Source organism: Sphaerodactylus townsendi, linkage group LG07 (genome assembly GCF_021028975.2).
Source record: "Sphaerodactylus townsendi isolate TG3544 linkage group LG07, MPM_Stown_v2.3, whole genome shotgun sequence".
NCBI classification, from domain to species: domain Eukaryota; kingdom Metazoa; phylum Chordata; class Lepidosauria; order Squamata; family Sphaerodactylidae; genus Sphaerodactylus; species Sphaerodactylus townsendi.
In genome coordinates, this window is record NC_059431.1 from 77,192,250 (window position 1) to 77,214,563 (window position 22,314).

Below are 22,314 nucleotides of genomic sequence, written 5' to 3' on the forward strand. Positions count from 1 at the left end.
GAGAAACTGATGCTTCTTTTATCTGATATAGATCCATTTATTTCATGAAAGCTTAACTTTTTTGCCCTGGCTGCTAGAAAATTATAATCCAAATATACTACTAAAAACTCCAACAAGTTAGTAAAAAAAAATTACTAAATCAATGCTACTTACTAAAAAATGTTACTAACTCAACATTGTTTATTGTGTGTTAGTGGGCTTTGGATATTTTATACAATAGATGTGATTTGTATTTTATATATTTAACTTCTATATTTATTTTATTTTGTATTTTATCTATTTTGACTTATTGTAACAGTCTACAGCCATATACAATACAATACAATACAATATTTACTTAGCTTTAAAAGGGGCTTGGACAGATTTATGGAGGAGAAGTCGATTTATGGCTACCAATCTTGATCCTCTTTGATCTGAGATTGCAAATGCCTTAACAGACCAGGTGATCGGGAGCAACAGCCGCAGAAGGCCATTGCGTTCACATCCTACATGTGAGCTCCCAAAGGCACCTGGTGGGCCACTGCGAGTAGCAGAGAGCTGGACTAGATGGACTTTGGTCTGATCCAGCTGGCTTGTTCTTATGTTCTTATGTTCTTAATACATTCTAACCTTCTAACAAATGCAGGTTAATCTTAACAGTTAGGCCCACAGACTATATTAAGCCTATATGTTCTGTTTTCATAAATTGTTCTTGGAGGCCAATGATCATGCCTGTCCATCAACAATGTCTCCAGCTAACAGACCCATCACCTACTCCTTTCCTGCCTTCTTCAAACTCATCCAACAGGCAAACTATGAGGAACTTTTCCTCTCAAGCCCATCCTGGCCACCATCTTGAACTACTGTCCCTTGTGATGGATCCCATGCTTGCCCTAGCAGAAGGCACTCACAGAGACAGATCTTTCTTGACTTTCCATAGCAGACCACTGCGACTCCCCAAAAGATGCTTCTGGAGGGGTCAGAAGACTCCCTTGAGCAAAAATTCATTGCACATAGGAGGACTAGTGAAGGATGGGAATTGGACAAAACAACCCAAATCTACTCTTCTGCTGATTATATTTGCTCCACACTTCCTCCACAAGCAAAAGAGCATAGAGCATAGGTCACCTGAATCCCTCTCCTTGCTACAGAGGTGCCATAACTCCTGGCAAAGCTTCTTTGGAGGGAGAGCTCAAAGAGGGCTGTTGTGGGAAGGGGAAAATGTGGACAGAGTACCTTCAGCTTACTCCAGCATAGAATCCAGTCAATGATATGCACATACCATGTTAAAATTTCAGAAACTTCTGGTAAAAAAAAACCATTTCACTTGCAGAGTTGCGTGAGGTGAAATAAAATAATATAGCCAAATGAAGATACTAAAAAGTAAACAAATGTCAAATTTGACAGCTCACGTTAAAACTGTGGATTATTTAGGAAGGATTTAAAAATGGGATTACAGTAGAAGTGACATTTAATTTTAGTGATAACTTAACAGTGCCATCCTAAGCAGAGTAAGGCACTTCTAAATCCACTTACACCAATGAGCTTAGGACACAGTACCTCTGCTTAGGAAAGCACTGCAAGTAGTGCAGTATTCAAGTATAGCTTACTGAGAGCATCATGGGGTCACAGACATCTTTTTTAAACCGATCTCTGTTATTTCTTAGCCACAGAAGAGCAGCGTGTGTATCTTTGTGTCTTCCTCTGAGCTTCTCTTCCTTCATATTCATCATATTGTCAAATCGTACAATGCGATCAGTTATCCCTGCAATTTTGAGACAGCTTTAAATGTCATGTTTACAATCACAACTACAAACACTATATAGATTATGGGAGGGGGGGGGTGATAAGCTTTCTTAGGACAAATGTTTATACCTGGCCCATATGTTTGTGCACTCATAACATTCGTGCACTCGTAACATTCACAAGTGCCCTACAGAAGTCATGTAAAAATGGACACCATAAATATAGCTCCTGAATCGTTATGGAAAACCAACCCAATTGCAGAGGGCTATCACCCACATGGCAACAACAACTGGAGGAACAAAGTTCTACGGAAACAACCACTCGCTCTAACTTTACGATTTACGATCCATAGAGCTGTGAAGGAAGCACCATAGTTACAGTGGGATTTCTGAGCCCTTTTGCAAAACTATGTACCTAGCAAGCTACTTCCAAAGTTTTGAACAACTGCCTTTGTAACAGCAGAAAGAACTACTATGCCAAAAAAAAAGGAAAATCTTGGTGAATGGAGATGCTTGCACTCAATTAAGTCAAAGCTCCAAAGAACCCTTGAGAAGCTAAATTACTCCTTTCCTTATCCATGGTCATGCTACCCAGCTGGGGAGGGATCCTATACTTGCAAGGTTAAGGACAGGCTGCCAGTTGTTAAGCCAATATTCCCATGGGATTATAAGTAGTCTTCACTTTAAACACATGATTATGCCCTTACCTTTTTGCTCTGTATATGCATTCTCCTTTTCACTGAGCACACCTGCTATTTCGCTGTCAACAGATGCCTTCTCTTCCATCAGGTGTCCCAGTTCTGCATTAACAGAATCCATTCGGGGTTGAATATTATCAGAGTTGTCTGTATTTCTTAGCTCATTTTTCAGATCTTCTATCATCTTACAAATGTTGTCAATTCTCTTCTGTCGATCCATCTCCTTTTCTTTCTTCATTCTCAAAGCTAGCTTAATCTCCTCAATCTAAGAGGAAAAAACAGAAATATTTGCAAAGCATGTTAATGATACCAAAAAGTTCCTTCCATAACACAAAGGCAGATAACCACAGAACCATGCACAGAGATATTAACACATTTGTTTTACAATTGTTAGTCACCTACCTGTTTGTCTAAATCACCATTTAGAAGACTAGGATATGTATTGATTTACAATGCTATATAAAGCTACAAAAGCCCAAAAAAGATGGGGGGGGGGGGTTTCCCTAAATTTCCTAAAGTATGTGCCAAAATAAAGCAAATGAACACACAGTTTTCCAGTTCATTACCACAGTCATTACTGTATTAACCTGAAAGAAAGAATTCTCCAGGGGCCATCTTCTTTTCAGTTAAACATGGCATTAGCATCCATAAAATTTGCAGCAAAACTGTACATGGTTGCCAGATTACAAACACAAGGGTGAGGTCTTAGGTTCGTAGTATCAAGAATTAAAATAGTTTTAAAATGTGGATTAGATCAACAAAAATCTTACTTCTTTGTCCTTTTTCTCCAAAGCATCTTGTTGCTGTTGGCATTTTCGGGATGTTTCGTGGATAGCTGCAATCTATATACCAAGGGAATTTTTTTTGAAGTTAAAAATAAATCGTAGTTATATTAAAGATTCACAAACATTCCACCTCTCTATAATACAAGCAACAATGCTTTAGACTGAATAGGTATAATAAGTGATCTTAATCTAATTATGTAATACATATTGTTTGTATTCTTTTAACCTTTTTATATTTTTTCCTGTGTATTAATAACATGCCATTAAAGGTTTATTGCATTGAATTATTGACTGAACAGGTATACTTTTTCAGTTTGAATAGTATGCTCCAAGAAAACAAAGATGCACTCACTTGTAATTGTTGTTCATTGAGTGTCTTCTGTTCAGGCAAATCCCTCCTTCCTTTTGCTGCAGTGGGTCACTGTTTCTGACAGTGGTGCTCCCCCAAGGCAGCAAAGGGACATCTGAGGGAGGAGCATTCTCCCCTCCTTTTTGCATGTGATGTGAAATCAGCCTGCTCTCGGTTCCAGAGGGAAGGGGGAAGAGTGCTCTAAGCATCAAAAGTTTCCAGAAACCTTCCAGTCAGATCTCTATGGCTGATCTGCACCTACGGAGTTCCCATGCAGGACTGCTCTGAAGACACTATGATGAACAACTAGATCTAGCTCTGACACTACCATCTCCAATGACTGAAGACAGAGCAAGCTTGTTTTCTGCTGCACCAGAGACTAAGACAAGGAGTAATGGATTCAAAGTACAAGAAAAGAGATTCCACCTAAACATTAAGAAGAACTTTGACAACGACTGCTGGTTAAAGAAAAAAGAAAAGAAGAAAATCATACTGGTCCTATCGAAGGCCAGGAGCCTGCCAACTTCCACCTTCTTATTACAAACTTTAAAAAGAGTATAAATACATTTTTTTACTATAAAAAAACAAAAATATATGTGCCAATCATGGTCATTGCTCATAAATGCCACAATACAATGTGATTCAAAAATGTTTTGGCAAATGGTAAGAGGAGCTTTATCCTCACATAATGCAGTCCCAAGCTGTAATATACCACTTCGCAGTTGGGAGGATTATGTTATATCTATTTTTATGGAGCAAAATGATCAGCAAATTAGGATGGAACTGAATATAGTGGATTTGTTCAAAGTAGCCCCAAAATGTGGAGTCCAAATGTGGAGGAAGCTAAGGCTCTAATTAAAACAGGCAAAGCCCTGGGAAATGACTTTATACCTGCTGAACTGCTTAAATCAAATATGAACTGGTGGCATCCCTTAATTGCGGCCTTATTCACTGTAATAAATGCCTCTGGCAGATTCTCAATTAGTTGGAAACAAGTTGTGGTGGTTCCTATCCTTAAAAAGGCCTCACAATCTAGTCCAGAGAACTATAGACCAATAAGTCTTCTTTTGGTAATGGGAAAGCTTTATGCTAGACAACTTTGCAACAAATTAGAAGTCTATTTAACATAAAATTGGTTATTACAGATGCACAGGCAGCCTTTAGAGCAAATTATTCAACACTGACCACTGTCTGATTCTTTCACATTTTGCCGAAAAATACTTAAGACAACCTTAGGGCAAATTATTTGTGGCCTCTATGGATCTAAAATTGGCCTTCAATTCTATCAGTAGACCAGGCTATGGACTAAACTACAGCTATGAGAAGAGATTAAAGTTGCTTGGCTATGCCACTATAACATTTGATCAATCTCTGAACATCGTACTTTGTATTCTGGTGTCTCCATTACAGCCAAAGGAACCAGAAAGGCGTTCTTTTTTACCTATGATACTGGGAGTCCTTACACCCACCCTGCATTTGGGCATCCTGAACAGCTACAAATAGATGGGAGGAAGAATGTTGGCATGTGGCACCAGACTCCAAACTACTTTCAGGGAAAGAATGGACAGATGAGATCTATTCATGTCTATCAGCCCCTCCCATAGTCTGAAGGAAGGACCAAGACTAGTGAACTATCATGCACATGTTCAAAGCTCACTGCAGAGGGGAGTCAAGAGCAGTGAGAATCAGTGGACTCTCTTAATGGCTAGTAGCAGAGAACCTCTAGTTTACTGATAACAGGAGCTTGGGTGTTCCCATTTGGCTATCCAACATTGTAATAACTTTGTCTGTTACACAGCTCAAGTCACTACCTCTAATACCCTGATCTGTAAACTTCACTCTCTGGGACTAAAGTCAGATACCACTAGCCACAACCCAGTCTGATCCCAACAGTGCCCCAGGAACACAAATCTCATCTGGGATGAAAAAGCAATGGTCTCCAGATCAGATTGTAATCCAGGATATTCTTGTCCTCTGTATTATCATGTTTTTGCAGCACCCTGAGGCTTAGATTGTGTGGGATGATCCAGAGGCTAGTAGGTAGCTTTGCTAATAAAGAGCCAGAATTTGTGGAGGCTTTCATTCAATTATTCTAGCCCCTGATTCCCTTAATGTAATTTCAGAATAATAGATTCCATTTTAATTTCATACGACTTTTCAGGCTACAATCCTTGTACATGCACTGATCAAACTGGTTGCCACTTACAAGCAAAGTGGCACTGCAAATTTGCAACATGTACCTTTTCTCTTATTGCAGCATCTAGGCTTGCATGCTGCTTCTCAGCTTCTTGGATCTGACGTACTACTGGAGGCTGCACTTCTTTCAGCTTTCTTAATTCTTCCTTCAGATTATGTATGCTTCGTTTCACCTCTTCATATTGCTGATAAACATTATCATATTCCTAGCAATAAAAATGTCAACATAATGAAATACTTTATGCCCCTTTGTTTAAAACATTGTGAAGGTTGTCTGACTATTCTGATGTACTCATTGGGTAAAATCTGTAGTTAAAATAAACAAACACTGCCATACAACATTCTTCAGATTTCTTAGGCTCACAGATTTCTTAGGCTCACTTTGTAGACACTCCCATTTCTCTCACTAATATATCACAAATAGACTTCATCCAGACATAACAATAAGCCCAAGTTTGATTAGACAACTGTTTATATTAAGAACTCTGGTTAGTCTACCAGATGTTACCAAGAGATTCTGGCTTCAATATTAATCCTTTTCAGCCTACTCCTTGTCTTACCAAAAGCAGTTATTTACTCCAACTGCCTACAAAGGACAGTGCTATTAAAAACATTGCAGTTTGTTAATTCAGGCACCATAACAAATGACAACTAGTACAAATTGTAATTAATTCACCACTTATAAAACTCTAGCTTGAAATCCCAGTCTGGAATCATCTCCTGCAGCTGACTGTCACAGCTGATTGGAATTTGATTAAAGCATGGTTTTATAAAACACATTACACTGTGATGATTAAATGAAGCTCTACAGGCCTGATTGCTGCAAAAGCAAGGAGTCCATAATGTGATGTAAAGTGATATATGTGGCCAAGATGCACCCCCTGCTGTATATTGTTTCATTACTCAGAAGGTCTCAGAGCTAGAAATGATTGCCAGGTCTGGACCTGACAATTCTGAGGTGGTTCAGAGCAGACTACTGAAATGGGCCACTTCCCAATGCTGCAAAAGAGATCGAATCGATTTTTTATGAGAACTCTCCAGCTAATTATCAACAGGACTGCTTGCTTTCCCATGAGGCTGCCTTTCTGTCTAACCCTTCTGTAGAAGAACTGTTCAGCATGTCCCATGTTTGGAGGTAAGATGGTTGTTCACCAAAGACAGAGTCTTCCCTGTGGCAGTGCCCAACTCCAGAACTCCCACAGATATCCAGTTGGCAACCAACTCGTTTACCTGTAGGTACCAAGTGAACAGCTTCTTGCTTATGAAGGCCGATACAATGTGGCTGTGTTTTTTTGCTGATTTTTATATTTAATACTACGGTTATTGGTTGATGTGGTTTTAACAGATCTTATGTTGCTACCTGTTGTTTACTGCTGATCATTTACATCTGATTCATTGGCTCAATGAACAATTAGTTATTGTTTGATGCTTTCCCATCACTACCTGTTGCGGTTTTTCTTTCTCTCTTTCACACAAACACCCATAGTGTTCAACTGTGCTTCCTTAAAGGGCCAACCGTCATTTTACCAATTATGGCAGTAGTCAAACCTTTAAAGTAAGCACTGTGAACTTAAATATTTCAACTGATGACAATAAATGGTGCTAAAAAAAACTCTGAGCTCAACTGGAGACAGGATGTTTTTCTTGAGATTTAAGCAATGATCCATAATCACCACCAGGATCTCAGCAGATGTTGGATCAATCTGCTTTAACTTGCCACAACAGAGAATCTCTTACATTTTGTAGCATATTTTTATCTAACTTACAGATTAATGTCTGAAAAACCTTCAAAGAACATAGTCCCAAATTCATGAAACCAGTTGTAACAATCCTAGAATGATACAGAGAATCTTCTTCTCCCCTGCTTATGAGGAGCCCAGATTTCCCACCTAATGCAAGTTATGTAATGCACTGCTATGACAATCAGCCTGTAAGTTATCCAAAACTCACAGTATATATAAATGGAAGAGCACTGAGCCTGATGAACTAAATGTAGTTCGGATCTCTAACACTAATATAGTTCTTTTATGGAAAGATGAGTTTAGCCAGTAATATATGATTTACTGACTCATTTGGATTTTTATTCTACTCTATTCTATCAGGCTGTATACCTACAGCAGAAAAATGATGAAGGATTCCCCCCAGCATCACCAAAATGGCAACAAGATGTAATATTTCCTGTATTCAGGAACTTCCAAAAGGTATCAGCATGTATCCAAACACACTTGGAAAACTTAACAGCGCTTAAGACTTTGGAAGAGAGGGTGGCCATTTATGTTCCATCCCCCTTCCCACTGCACATTCCAAGCCTGTTTCTTAAAAGTTCACCCACCCCACGCAAAAAAAAAAAAAAAAAACAAGGGCCAGAAGACTTATCTTTGCATTCATGAATGGTCAGAAATATGCCAGTAATTCTAGAGTCTGGAAAATCCAGCATTCATGCACAAACCAAAGAAGACTTGCTTGTGCCTTTGGCCAGTGATGCTCAGTAGCTTTGTCACAACTGACTATAAGCTATTTCTAGAAGACAGGTGGATCCAACAGGCATTTACCAAACTATCCTCAAGAGATTAATTGAGGATTCACAAAGTGATTGTTCATTGGCTCCCTAACATTATGTTTTACTTGTATGGCCATCCCGCTTCTACGTTCATCCAGGTTGCCCATAGAAACTGTCTTTATTTATTTTTTAAAAACATTTATTAGCTACCTTTGTCCTTTGCAAAACTTAAGGTGGCTTACAACTGATATAAAATACCATCAGTACATTATTCATATTGGACTTTATTTCTCATTACCATTCCGGTGGTGGGATTTATGGCTTGTTGAGCCTCTGTGAACTGCAGAGGATCCTTGCAGCTAGAATACCAGCTGGTAGGTGTAACTCACCAGCGGAGTTAGCACTTGCGACAAAGTGTTCAAGAGCTAACCCATGTCACAGCAAGCAGCTCTCTTCCTGAGTAAAGTGTGGAAACAGAGGTTTCTGTAGCTCATTTCATGGTTGAGAGCTAGGAAGCTGGAAGGATGAGAACCAGCTCACAGCCATTTGGCATATAACACAGCCACACCAGCTTCTTTACTGCTAGAAGATAATTAATCTTACAGATAAAGAGAGATTTTGTCCACGTTGATGACAACAGCCTTGTCATGAAAACAGCCTTTACCAGGAGCTTAGTAGAAAGTGAAGAAGCAAAAGTAAGAAGCAGTCGTATGACATATTTAATCCAAATATGAGCCTGTTCCTTTTTTTCTTTTGTGACAAAAGTGTGTTGAAAGAATACTGCTATGGGAAAGGTTAATGTAAATATAAATAGCCCCCCCCTTTTTTTTTTACTGCTATGTTGAGTTTAAACTGTGAGAACTAGTTGCTATGGAAATCATTTGACCAAGATTCCCAGATCTTGGTGCAATATCTACAGTGATGCCATCCGAGCAGGACCAAAGAGTGTAAATCTGAGGTCCTGGCTAATGGGGGGGGGGGGGGGGACGGGACAACAGCAGCAGTACAAATGACAACAAATGAGGAATGGGCAAGCAAACTGAATAAACCTGCTATATTCCCTCAACAGGCCTTGACTTCCATTATACAGTATCAATGGTTTCCCCTTTTGATGACTGCACCTATTCTAAAATGCCAAAACTTTTGAAGCAGATGCCATAATGTGCCTGGCTCCACCTACCCAGTCACAATTTCACAAATGGTAGCTCCACTATCGCACTTGGGAAAAAATTAAGGAACTCCCAGAAACAATGTTTGGCCTCCCCTGACCTAGACTAATAGGTTTAATACAAATTATGTTGCTTTAAAGGATCCACATTTTATTATCTGTCAGATGTTATTTTCAGTTTTGTTACATTGTATTGATAAAGCATATTTTCAAAAGGTCTCTTAAAATTAAGAACTTACCAGCCAAGGTCTTTTCTTTTTAAGTATTGTGATTTTATCTACATGGCGTTTATATTCATTATATCGTTCCACATCTTGCTTACACCTTTCATTCTTTTGCTTCATTTTTTCTAGGTTAGTATTTCTTTCCTTGCATGAATTCTGTCAGAAAACAAATTTCAAGTTACACAGGGACCTTTCCTTTGAACAACCACAGTGCCAGTGACCCTCCAAGTTATGATAACTCAAGTGGAAGATATAGCGAAGCCAACTGCTACACCACTGCAACCCCTGCACCAGCACAGAAATGGGAGGTGCCTGGATTTATTTATATATACTTTTATTTGGATTACATCAGAGAAGCAGAAGGCTCAGTTGGTGTTTATTCAGTGGTTCTCAAAAGTCTTGTTGCAGCCTGGCTTCTGCACCTCTGTCAGTGTGGTGAAAAGGTTAAGAGCGGTGGACTCTAATCAAGGTTTGATTCGCCATTCCTCCACCTAAGAAGCAGACTCTATCTGGTGGACTGGATGTTTCACCGTTCCTACACATGAAGCCTGCTGGGTGACCTTGGGCTAGTCACAGTTCTTCAAAACTCTTTCAGCCCCACAAGCTGTCTATTGTGGGGAGAGTAAGGGAAAGGAGCTTGCAAACAGCCTTGAGATGCCTTATAGGAGAGAAAGTCAGGGTACAAATCCAAACACTTCTCAGAAGTCTTGCTCTAGCCCAGGGGTAGGGAACCTGCGGCTCTCCAGTTGTTCAGGAACTACAATTCCCATCAGCCCCTATCAGCATGGCCAATTGGCCATGCTGGCAGGGGCTGATGGGAATTGTAGTTCCTGAACATCTGGAGAGCCGCAGGTTCCCTACCCCTGCTCTAGCCTGTCTCCTGCACCTCTGCCAGATGCTTTCCAGACATGTGTTTGACCAGTGCAGTTGTCTGTCTCATGGGCATGCAGTGATAGGGACAGCGCTACCTGTGTTTCAGTACAGTTTGAAAAGGTACAGCGACCTTGCTGCAAGCAAAGAGCTGCCAACACCCTTTCCCTGGTTTTCAGAACTCTGCTCTTAATGCTATAAATTAAAGGAACGTATTATGTGACAAAGTAGCTTCTGCTTGGTTAGGGTTTGGCAGATAGGGATGACTTCCCGTTCCAGGCTCCCATATAATGTCAGCCGACTTCAACATGGGAGGGGGCCAAGAGCACTCCATTGTCTGCACAGTTATACATCAGAACTACTCCTTAGGCTCACATGCCTGACCACTGCATGCGATCAGACTTATAAGTCAGGCAGCCTGCATCAGAGGGTTCTCTCTTTTTTTCTTTTTAAACACGGTATTATGAATCAAACCCACCAAATATAGCAATTACACACACACACTTACAATAATGTTGGCAAGTCTACAGATAAGCCTTTATAACTAAAAACATATCTATGTACAATTGTTGTCTATATGCAATATGTTCAAATATTGAAAGGTCCTCAATCCACTGAATTATTGGAGGGGAGCATTCACCTTTCCAGTGTTGTAATAACAAGTATTTTACCAACAGTAAGGACAAGAAGGATCCTTTCCATAGACCATCAGTTAGTTCCCAGGAGAAAGACTAATAGTTTAAAAAATACATAAGCATCGTCAAGAACTATGCATGAGATTGTTGGGAAGCAACGGAGAACAAGGGATGCTGAGTGGAACAGGAACAGGTAGGAAGTAATGAACACCCAAAAGCAGTGGATGGGTACATGGGGAATTATGGATGCAACTGACTGGCATGTTTTAATTGTATGTATTTTTGGATGTTATAGCCAATGGCTCAAACAAATACTATTTGACTATAAGACTGCATGTGCAGCAACCAGTTGGAACAAAAGACCCATCCCAAGTGGTTGTGTTTGATGGTGCAAGACCACAGCTGTGCTTCAGATTCCTTCCTGAACTGAGGAGGAATGCCCGAGTCCCTACAGCTGACAAAAAGAGGCTCAGCAAAGCAAACAGTCAAAATACACTGAAGGAACTTGATCACTGCCTGTCAAGATCTGCAACCCCAGCCTATTCAAAGAGGGTGAAGAATGAGATATGAGCCTGGGAGAGGAAGAGAGTGGAAGAGCAATGCATAAGCAAAGATGAACAAGGATGGAGAATTACTCACTTTCCAGCCTTTGGACAAGACTGAGCTGGCGATTCAAGAGCAACGCCTCTTCTCTGAATAAGGGCAGAAAATATTACCCTGATTTCTCAACATAAAAAGAGGGTTTCTGCTTAAACCCTATTCTCTCAGGCCTGAGAAATAGTTACATATTCAAAGTGGGGGGGGGGGGATCATACTTGTCACACGGGAAATCACTTACCTCAAGTTCTTGCTCTCGCTGCCTGAAGTGCTTTAGTTCACAGTGAAATTTGTACATTTCTGGAGGGCCCACTGATTTCTCTGTGGCTTCAAGAAGCTCAATCTTGGATAATTTTGCAAATTCCCCAACTTTGTCCTGCAAAGCAGGCAACAAAATATCTGAAATACTATATAAAAGCAGCAAAATAATATACGCCAATAAAGGAATTTACTCTTTAAAACTAAGATAAAGATCTAGCATATTACTAGCAATTATTACGAAAATCACAGTAGGTGATATGAGATTCAGGACAGCTACCTCCAGTAACAGTAAAGGTAGTCTCCTGTGCAAGCACTGGGTCATTACTGACCTATCGGGTAGCTTCACGTCATGAGGTTTACTAGGGAGACTATGTTTATGGGGCGGTTTGCCACAGCCTTCCCCCTCAGCTACGCGAGTACTCATTTTACCGACCTTGGAAGAATAGAAGCCCTAGTCAACCTCTAGCCCTACCTGAAATAGACCTCTATCAGGATCTAAGCAGACAATACTGAGCTTGATAGACCAATGGTCTGACTCCAAATAAAGCAGCACTACATATTCACAAGCAGTCCTGCATCTTGTGATCATGGCACGTGGAGCAACTCCCAAAAGGCTCTGGGATAAGCCTCCCTTCCCCCATAGCTATTTCCATGTACATCCTTCAAAACAGTCTACAACTAGGTGCACCTATTTAATATCAGCTAAATCCTTCTTTGCCCCCACTGGCAGCAACACATAGTTCACTCTTCCCTAAACCCCTGGGGGTAAACTGCTTCTGCTAAGGCCCAGGAAGACACCAGCCAGCGTGCAGAGGGAGCTGAAAGAAAGTACAGACCTTCACAAAACTTGTGGTGCATGACTGAACCCAAGATCTTTGTCCTGCAGAATTTCAAAGGGGAATTTTTGCTGTGTAGATTTGTTTCACTCCCCAGCATGCTGCTCCCACACTTGCTGGCAGTGCTGCCATGTGGTAGGGAGCCCTCCTGGACTCAGGCAGGGAAGAGGTGCAAAGCTGTGGTGGAACGAAGAGCCACTAGCATCACCAACCATCCCAGGAACTGCCCCATTGCTACCTGGCAAGAAATAGCCTGCCCAACAGGGGAATGTTGGTGCCTGCCTCCCTCTTAAGTCTGACAGGGATGCCATCTCATGGGTCAGCAGGTAGCACCGACAGGTGCTGCGACATGCGGAGGCCCTAGGGTAGGCCTTGTTGCTGGCAGACACTGGGAGGTGGCAAAAGGAACAGGTGGGGCTTGGCTGTGGGGGAGGGGAAAAGCCAGAAACAAGAAAGAAGGCTGTGGGGAGGAAGGGAGGGCAGAACACTACCCAGCTGAAATGGATCACAGGTGGGATAGGAAATTGGCTAAGCAGGCTGGCCAGGGGAGGGCAAAAAGATAAGATGCCTAGATGTCCAAGGACTGGAGGGTTAGCCAGAAGGAGCTGAACTCAACAGTCAGGGGAGCAAAGATCTCCGGATGCAAAGCCTGCCCTAGTATGAGGCGAGGCAAAACCTCCAGGAGCACAACAGAAGGCAAGGGGGCACCCCACACACTACAGTTCAAACAACCTAAACCCGTGGATCGCCACCACTGACCTAAACACTTTGAGGAAATATATGTAGGTTTGTTTCTCCATAGCTTCTGCCTTTTGTCAAAAATCATCCATCTCTGAATACCACACATATTCTCTACATTGAACTGATCACAGTCTTGCGCACTCCCTACTGCATTTATGTTGGAGTATTCTTGAGAAGTTAAAAGGCAGAACTAATTTTTCCATTCTCTTACAATACATTTCCAAGCAGTGGACTTAGGAAGGTATAAGTCTGCTTAGGACTGCACTGTGTTAATGACTCAATCCTTTCATACCTGTGGAAGAAACTGGCACAGATTGCCTACTTGAATGTTTAAGGCTGCGATCTGGTCTTCTACTGCTTTGAGTGTAGAAGATTTTCCATTAACAAACCATGTTGACTGATTGTTTACTACAGAAATTTCTCGCTTGATAATGAGGTTGACTGGAATTTTAAACCTGATGAATAAAAAAGAATTATAACTTTTGCCCATAGTATTGAAATAATACTGCTAAGCAAGAAAAATACGAAACACAGACCCCAGTTATGACCACCAGCTTATCTCAACGCTGCATCTTCCTCACAAATTCTCAGAAAGGCAGTTTATTACATACAGACAATGAATGGAAATATTAATAAATCTGGTTACTCACAGCTCAATTTCAACTATTCCTTTGCTGCAGCCTCGCTTCACATAGAGGCCAACCTACAAAGACAAACAGAATTTTAAAATTTTAAAATAATAATTTTCCTTGCTGGTCTACTGTTTTACTTGCCTGCTTTGACTCTGCATTGGTGAGCCCCCCTCTTTTTTTTCCCATACAGAATCGGAAGCCAATGTTACAACTATTCTCCATGGAATTACAGTACATAATGGCCTCCAAAAAAAAGGGAAAAAACAAATCTTGAAAAGAACACCTGTAAAGAAGATAGGAATGGACTGAGAGGAAATCACAGAATGTTAACCATCTAACATTTTTATTCATTAAATTATAATCATTATATGTAATGATGACACACTAAAGAACTCAGTGAACTCTGACATGACCAAGAGTTATCCTTACCTTATCTGCTCGTCCAATGAAGGAAGGTTTTCCTGCCAATCCCAGGCATATGGCACAAACAATGCTTGATTTACCAGTTCCATTAGCTCCTACTATCATGTTTAAATGGGGTCCTGGAAACACCTCACAATTATCATACGTTCTGAAATTTAATGTCATTAATGTTTAGTGCTTATGTTAGAAGAGAAATAATAATCACAATTCAAACTAGCAACAATTACTTTATTTTTAAGAGTGGTTAACTCTTTCCAGAATAACCAGAGAAGGTCTATTTGGCCATTTGAGAACTATCTGCAAGACTTCAGGATCTGCAGTATGCCAATGTATTCTATATTGAAACCAACATAATGAACTCAGGACTAAAGCTGGAATTACTGACATCTGGCATCAGTTGAAATTCAGCCAGTGCCTATGGAAAAAGGTAGCAAAACTTTTGCCACATAAACATTTTGTCTGAAAAAACAACAACTTGCAGGAAGACAAACTAAAAGAATATCATTATTCTTTAACTCAACAGCAGAGCTGTTTCTGATGGTCAGAGGCCAGTTTGGATGAATGGAATGGAACAGTCCTAATGCCGCGACCCTTTAATACAGTTGTGGTGACCCCCAACCCTAACATTTATCCATTTTGCAGATGGAGAACACTGATGCAGAGAGTCTTAGGCGACCCCTGTGAAAGGGTCGTTCGACCCCCAGGTTGAGAACCCCTGTTCTAGAATGCAGGAAGAAGTAGAATGGCTCAGAGACCCACTGTGATTGTTTTGCTGAAGGCTTCTTTGGTAAAATCTCTTCCATCTGTAAGGACTTGCTGCAACCAGAACATTGAGAAGAGCGAGTTACAGGGACCATATCACTTCAGTCTTGGCCCATGCACACTGTCATCTACAGGTGTCCCTCTGAGATTAATGGTGAACTCAGAAAAGAACCTTCTTGGTCATGGCACCAAAACTGTAAAACTCTCTTCCCTGGGAGATATGTCTGTTTCCTTCTGTCATTGTCTCCCACTAGCAGGTGAAGACTTTTGTGTTTTCCTCAGTGATGCCTCCTTTCTTATAGTAACTGTTTTATGTGTTTTTAGGATGCACTGTAGTCTTAGTTTTAATTCTTTTTATAGTGATTTGTTTTAACTGTTAGCTGTCTTGACTAGACAGAAAGGATGCATACAATTCTTGGAAACCTATTATATAAAACAAACACTTGGCCAAATCTCAGTAAACCCTATCTTTATTAAGCACCTTTTACAAGGACCAGCACCTCAGATACAAGCCTGGGAGAAGACATTATTATTATTATTATTATTATTATTATTATTTATTATATTTATAAACCGCCCTCCCCCGAAGGGGGATTTCATCCACCTGCATTAGGACTCAGAATCACTACAATAATAAAAATTAACTGATCAAAACAATTGAGCAGTCACTGTCAAAAGGGATTTGGTTACAATGGATAGCATTTACTTTTAGAAACCTGTTTTCTTGGGATCAAGTAAATGCTATCCATTGTAACCAAATTTGCTGCTAACTCAGCACACAGCCAAGTGACTATAAAACAAGTCATCAGAGGCACAGGATTCTTATCAGCCAGAAGAAACCCAATACCACATTTTCCCATTCCCCAGTTTTTATGTGGTGCATGCAGGAAGACTTGCTTACAAGGGATTAGAAGTGATGTTTACCAGGTAATAGTTACCTCCCTGCCAAGAAAAGCTTCATCTAATCATTTCTACACGTCAAGCCCCCATTAGAGGGACAGGACTTTTTTCTCCTCCAGGCTGTTGGTAATCCTGGTTTTGCTCCCACCTTTCATAAGTCCACCCCACTGTACTCCACAGGCTTTACTCAGAGGTAAACATGGGTGGAAATCAGCCTTGCAACTCAGTCCTTTGCTTGCCTGGTCGGCACTAAGCATAACAGAGGAGGCGTCAAGTTTTCTCCACTCCGTCAGGGACAACAGCAATGTAAGGTAAAACGGAAGTCTCAGCGGCAGCTTTATCAGGGAAGGAAAGATAATTGTCTGACTGCAGGAGGAAGACGCTGAAATCAGTTGGCCATACTTAGGAGTAAATATACACAGGACCGTAAGTCCCACGTGCAAGTGGCAAGCATTTTATTTTCTGGCGTAATCCTAGCGCAGTAGACACGACCGAGGCTCATTCCGCACAGCATATTTATAACAAGCTGCAATCGTTATAAATATGCTGTGCGGAATGAGACCTAGGTCCGACTCCGGGTGCATCGCGGCAGGGAGCAGGAAGGTGCCTATGCGCAGGCAACACAGCAAGGGAAGGGACCCCAAGCCTTTCAAGCAGAGCCCTCAACAGAACTTGCTGGGCAGGGCCTTCTTAGGCACCCTGAAGACATCGCATTCCACGCAGCCGGAGCCTCGCCTACACCTATCCAGCACTTGCGCCCCACTTCCTCATTGGCCCGAAGCGTAGCGGCCGATCGTGTGTCGCCTGGCACTCACAAGAAGTTCTCCATGGCGATCCTGACGATGGAACCCTCCACGAAAGGCGAGTCCGCAGCCCCACCACGGACTTCCGGTCTGGTCGTCCCCCCAGACTTTTTGCTCCGGCGGTCGTGGCTGTTGTTATCAACGCCGTCTCCAGCGGCTCCTAATTTACGTTTCCCTCCGGTCGCCATCTTGATGCCGCCGGAACGCTTCACCACAGCGACTAGCGCCAACTCTGCAGCGAGTTCGCGAGCCGGCAACGCGCGCCCGCTTCCCATTGGCAGTTACAATGTGATGTAAAATTCGGACTATCGCTCATTAGCTAATACACTGCTTTGGGGGCGGTCCATAGTTTCGTTGGATGAAAGTGGAAGACAACGGCTAAGCCGGAGGATAACATCGAATGTTAACTGTTACCAAGGTGGTAGAACAGCGAGACCTGAACTTTTAACTGGATGGGAGATTGGAAGAGGCGGGGCCTTGTACCTGTGACAGGTTTGGTGACGTTAGGAATGGCCAATAGTTAGTGAGGGATTTCATACTAAAATAATGCCTTCATAATAAGGAACGGTTTGTGGAAAATGGGTTGACACGAACGTTAGCTAAGAAGATGTCAGTCAAGCAAATAATCACTTCCTTGCAAGTGAACCTCACGGGTGTACGCCTCATAAGGTTGGGAACGATAGCTTCCAGCGTGCAGTGCACAGTAAATGCATGTGGCATTCGGCTTACTTGAACATGGCATTCTGGGACTTGTAGTCATTTATTTTTTTATAGAAACATTTTATTTCAACATGTAGTCATTTTGATAGTAAACTGTATAAGTTCGGTTGCCAACTTCCAGAGGCATATGGGGGGAGTGGAGCCCGGGGACAAAATGTCCTCTGGGTGCCACCCTGTGGGTTGCGTAGCCCCATCCCCGTGCATTGTGTAAACCTGTCACCTGCGCATCCCTGCTGCTGGCTCCTGCTCTCCCCAGTGCTTGGGGAGGGCAGAAGCCTGCCTGCACGGACCGCAGGAGGGTGGAGCAGAGGCATATCTAGGAAAAATGGAGCCCTGGGCATAGTCTGAGTTTTCTGCCACTGCCGCCCCCCCCCCCCACTCCATTTTCCCTAAATACAGTGGAAGGGGGAGAGAAATCTGCCGATCTCACAGAAGAGTGTCCAGGGCTACCACTGAGCAGGCAGGAAGGGGCCCAGGTCTAGCACTTGGGCAGGCCACAAGAGGCCCAGGTATAGCACTTGGGCAGGCAGCAAGGGGCCCAGGTCTTCTTCTAAGCAGGCCAGAAGGCGTTGAGTCAGCATGCTGGCATGGGCTCTGGCTCCGGAGGGTCAGCACCCTCCCTTGACATGTGGTGCCCACCTTAAAGGGAGAAGCTGGGGTCCCTAGTTTAAACACTATTGAAGTGATGCTGTTTGGGGGTGAATTCTCCCCCCCCCCCCCCCCGCAAAATAGCATCACTTTCAATGTTGTTTAAACTGGGGACCCCAGATTCTCCCTTTAAGGTGAATTTAAAAGAAGAGTTGGATTTATATCCCCCCTTTCTCTCCTATAGGAGACTCAAAGGGCCTTACAAACTCCTTTCCCTCCCCTCCCCCTCAACAAACACCCTGTGAGGTAGGTGGGGCTGAGAGAGCTTAGAAGAACTGTGACTAGCCCAATGTCACCCAGCTGGTGTGTGTTGGAATGTACAGGCTAATCTGAATTCCCCAGATAAGCCTCCACAGCTCAGACGGCAGAGTGGGTAATCAAACCCAGTTCCTCCAGAATAAAGTACACCTACTCTTAACCACTATGCCACCTCCGCTCCTGGAATCCACCTCCAAACAGCATCACTTTCAATGTTTAAACTGGGGACCATGCCAAAGGGGGTGGGTTTAAAAGGAGAATCTGGGGAAACTTGGGGGGTGCCTGCTGTCAGGGGAGCAATTGTTAAGCTAGCAGCACCAAATTTTCAGGGTATCTTTAGGAGACTCTCCTGATGATACCACCCAGGTTTGGTGAAGTTTGGTTCAGGGGGTCCTATTAACTCCCATTAGAAACAATGGGGGATGAGGGCACCCCCTTTGAGAGTCCATAACTTTGGACCCCGTAAACCAAACCGCACCAAACCTGGGTGGTACCATCAGGAGAGCCTCCAAAAAAATCCCTGACATTTAGGTGCCACTAGCCTAAAAACTTCGCCCCTTGCAGGCCAAAACCTGAAAAATCACAAAAATACAAAAAAACCCACAAAAGAACCTGATTTTTTTGCGTGCCCCCCACATGACCAAATGGGGGCACCCAGGGACATTTAATTCCTTATGTCCCCATGGCAGATACGCCTCTGCCAACTTCCAGGCAGTGGCTGAGGATCTCCCACCGTTACAACTGATTTCCAGTTGCTTTAGAAGGTGGGCTGTATGGCATTATACCTCTTTTATGTCCCTCCCTTTTCTGAACTACACCCTCGAATGTATTGTCGAAGGCTTTCACGGCCGGATTGAACTGGTTCTGGTGGGTTTTCCGGGCTGTGTGGCCCTGGTCTGGTGGATCTTGTTCCTAACGTTTCACCTGTATCTGTGACTGGCATCTTCAGAGGTGTATCACAGTGTGTAACAGATTTCCCTCTGTGATACACCTCTGAAGATGCCAGCCACAGATGCAGGTGAAACATTAGGAACAAGATCCACCAGACCATGGCCACACAGCCCGGAAAACCCACCACAAGCCACCCTCGAAATCTCTTAGGTGTTTCCCCACCTGAAGCTGGTGACTGTAAGTGTAACCTTAGAGAGCGTTAGCCCTACCTGAATTAGTGAAGACAATGGATTATATTTTTTCCAGAAGGTTCCATACATCTGTGCTCATATCCATTAATTCCTGCCCATTTTTACCACCTCAATCTTCTGTATTTTACTGCATTCCCTCACGGGTGGAGGTTCGGCTAAATCCTAAGTAAAAGAGTGGGCGGCCATCACCCAACTACTTTGTGGCACGCCATCATCACCTTCTGGAAGCAGCAGTGGCATAGTGGCTAAGAGCAGGTGCACTCTGATTTGGAGGAACCGGGTTTGATTCCCAGCTCTGCCACTTGAGTTGTGGAGGCTTATCTGGGGAATTCAGATTAGCCTGTACACTCCCACACACGCCAGCTGAGTGACCTTGGGCTAGTCACCGCTCTACGGAGCTCTCTCAGTCCCACTCACCTCACAGGGTGTTTGTTGTGAGGGGGGAAGGGCAAGGAGATTGTAAGCCCCTTTGAGTCTCCTACAGGAGAGAAAGGGGGGCTATAAATCCAAACTCTTCTTCTTCTTTAGGAAACATCCATCCACACTTGTTTTTTCAATAAGCAAGTGGAGAAAGCATCAGGACATTTAGAAAAGTCCATGAGACATTACAGTTCCTATTTTACCACCACATTTTCCTCTAAATCAGAAACTTTCCAGAATCTGGATATGATTAACCTGTGGTCATAAACGTTTTATTAAATTGGGGAAGGGTATTCCTTACTTCTCCACCAGATGTCAGTACAATATTCTGGTATTGCAGAATTATAAGCGTGAACTTTCCATAGATGCTACAATGACTAAACTTTGCTCATATTATGAGAAGACTCACTAGAAATGACAGATGCTAAAAAAACCCTGAAGACAGTAAAAAAAGAGGAAGACTCAACATGAGATGAATTGACTCTATAAAGAAAGTTAGTTTGTAAGATCTGAGCAAGGCTATTAACAATATGATAGTTTGGAGGACACTGATTCATCGAGTGGCAGGGACTTAGGGGGGTCCATAACTTTGGACCTCTTGAACCAAACTTCACCACACCTTGGTGGTATCAGTAAGAGACTCTCCTGATGATACCACCCGGGTTTGGTAAAGTTTGGTTCAAGAGGTCCAAAGTTATGGACCCTCAAAGGTGTAGCCCCATCTTCTATTAGCTTCCATTGGAAACAATGGGGGATGGGGCACTACTTTTTGGGGTCCATAACTTTGGATCCCCTGAACCAAACTTTACCAAACTTGGCTGGTATCATCAGGAGTGTCACCTGATGATACCCTGAAATTTTGGTGCTGCAAGCCTAAAAACTGCACCCCCCTGGCGGCCGACAAAGTAAAAACCCTAAAATATTTTTTTAAAATACACCTCACTTGCGTATAAGTTGAGGGGGGCTTTTTCAACACAAAAAATGTGCTGAGAAAGTCGACTTATATGCGAGTATATACGGTATATAAATCCCTGAAATTTTGGTGCTTCTATCCTAAAAACCGCGCCCCTTGCAGGCCAAAAACAAAAAAACACTAAAAAATACCAAAAAATCCACAAATGGGGGGCGGAGCTTCAGACATGTAATGGGGAGGTTGAACCTGAGGAATTCCCCCCCTTACCTACGTCCTTGCTGGGAGGCACTCCATACTAGGAAACACCATACTAGGAGGCACTCTTGAGCAGACTAGTATAGGAAAGCCTAATCTTCTGGATGAGGTTGTAACTGAGAATACCTAAATAAGAATGAAAAAGCATGTTGTATACAGAAAAGTTCTGAAGAAAAAGTTCTTCCTTGCTCCACAAAGTCTTCATTCAAGAGACCACAGACCATTCTTTGGATTTAATACGCTTATTTGAAAGATCGATCCATAGATAGTTTACTACATATTTGCATATAATTTCTGGCAAATTCTCTTTAGCAGGATAATAAGGCAAGTGGCTGGTGGATCAAGTGGCATACTGCAGTAAGTATGCATATAGTCCCTTCACTACATTTAGTCTGATTTAGATAGTATGTTGTGTCTAGGGTTGCCAACAGCCTGGAGGAAAAAAATCATCTAATTAATGCATAGAAATAGGCAGTTCATAGCATCATCTGGTTGATAACATCCCATCTAATCTCTATTAAGGGGACTTTTTTCTCCATGTTGTTGATAACCTTACCTAATAGACACTGGTGGAGGATCTTTCGTAGATAACAGCAGTGCAACTACAGTTAACCTTGGTAAGTATTGTGCAGAAGAAGGCAGGTGTGAAGCATTAACTGCTGTAAGTCTTTCTTACGAAAATGGCTGCTGCTACACCATCAGGTGTAGTTTCCAATCACTTTTCTAGAGGCAGGCCAATGTGCAGCACACTGCAGTGTTTGAGTTGCCATGGTATTGATAATAGAGGCAGAGATCTTTCTTTCCTAGGGGCAGCACAGCCAAAGTTATGAAATATATTCCAGGTAAGTTGTAAG

At 42.4% G+C, this 22,314-nt stretch overlaps 1 protein-coding gene across 6 annotated transcripts in view; it reads right to left on the reverse strand.

Moving 5' to 3' along the window:
• Positions 1–17,389, reverse strand: part of SMC5 (structural maintenance of chromosomes 5) — a 100,412-nt gene extending 83,023 nt beyond the window's left edge. For 2 of the 6 annotated variants that reach the window (XR_007245100.1, XM_048503837.1), the window contains exons 1-10: positions 17,117–17,389; positions 14,646–14,787; positions 14,235–14,287; positions 13,877–14,039; positions 11,988–12,122; positions 9,660–9,800; positions 5,797–5,958; positions 3,193–3,264; positions 2,432–2,687; positions 1,590–1,744 (exon numbers count right to left, since the gene is read on the reverse strand). Coding sequence is in view for 5 of the 6 variants with exons in the window: in XM_048503837.1 (XP_048359794.1) it covers positions 1,590–1,744; positions 2,432–2,687; positions 3,193–3,264; positions 5,797–5,958; positions 9,660–9,800; positions 11,988–12,122; positions 13,877–14,039; positions 14,235–14,287; positions 14,646–14,787; positions 17,117–17,379 (1,542 nt within the window). In the remaining variant the exon portion in view is untranslated. Of the gene's footprint in view, positions 1–1,589; positions 1,745–2,431; positions 2,688–3,192; positions 3,265–5,796; positions 5,959–9,659; positions 9,801–11,987; positions 12,123–13,876; positions 14,040–14,234; positions 14,288–14,645; positions 14,788–17,116 lie in introns of those variants that run through there. The other 4 variants (XM_048503840.1, XM_048503839.1, XM_048503836.1 and 1 more) reach the window with 3 other exon arrangements.
• Positions 17,390–22,314: the final 4,925 nt, after the last annotated feature.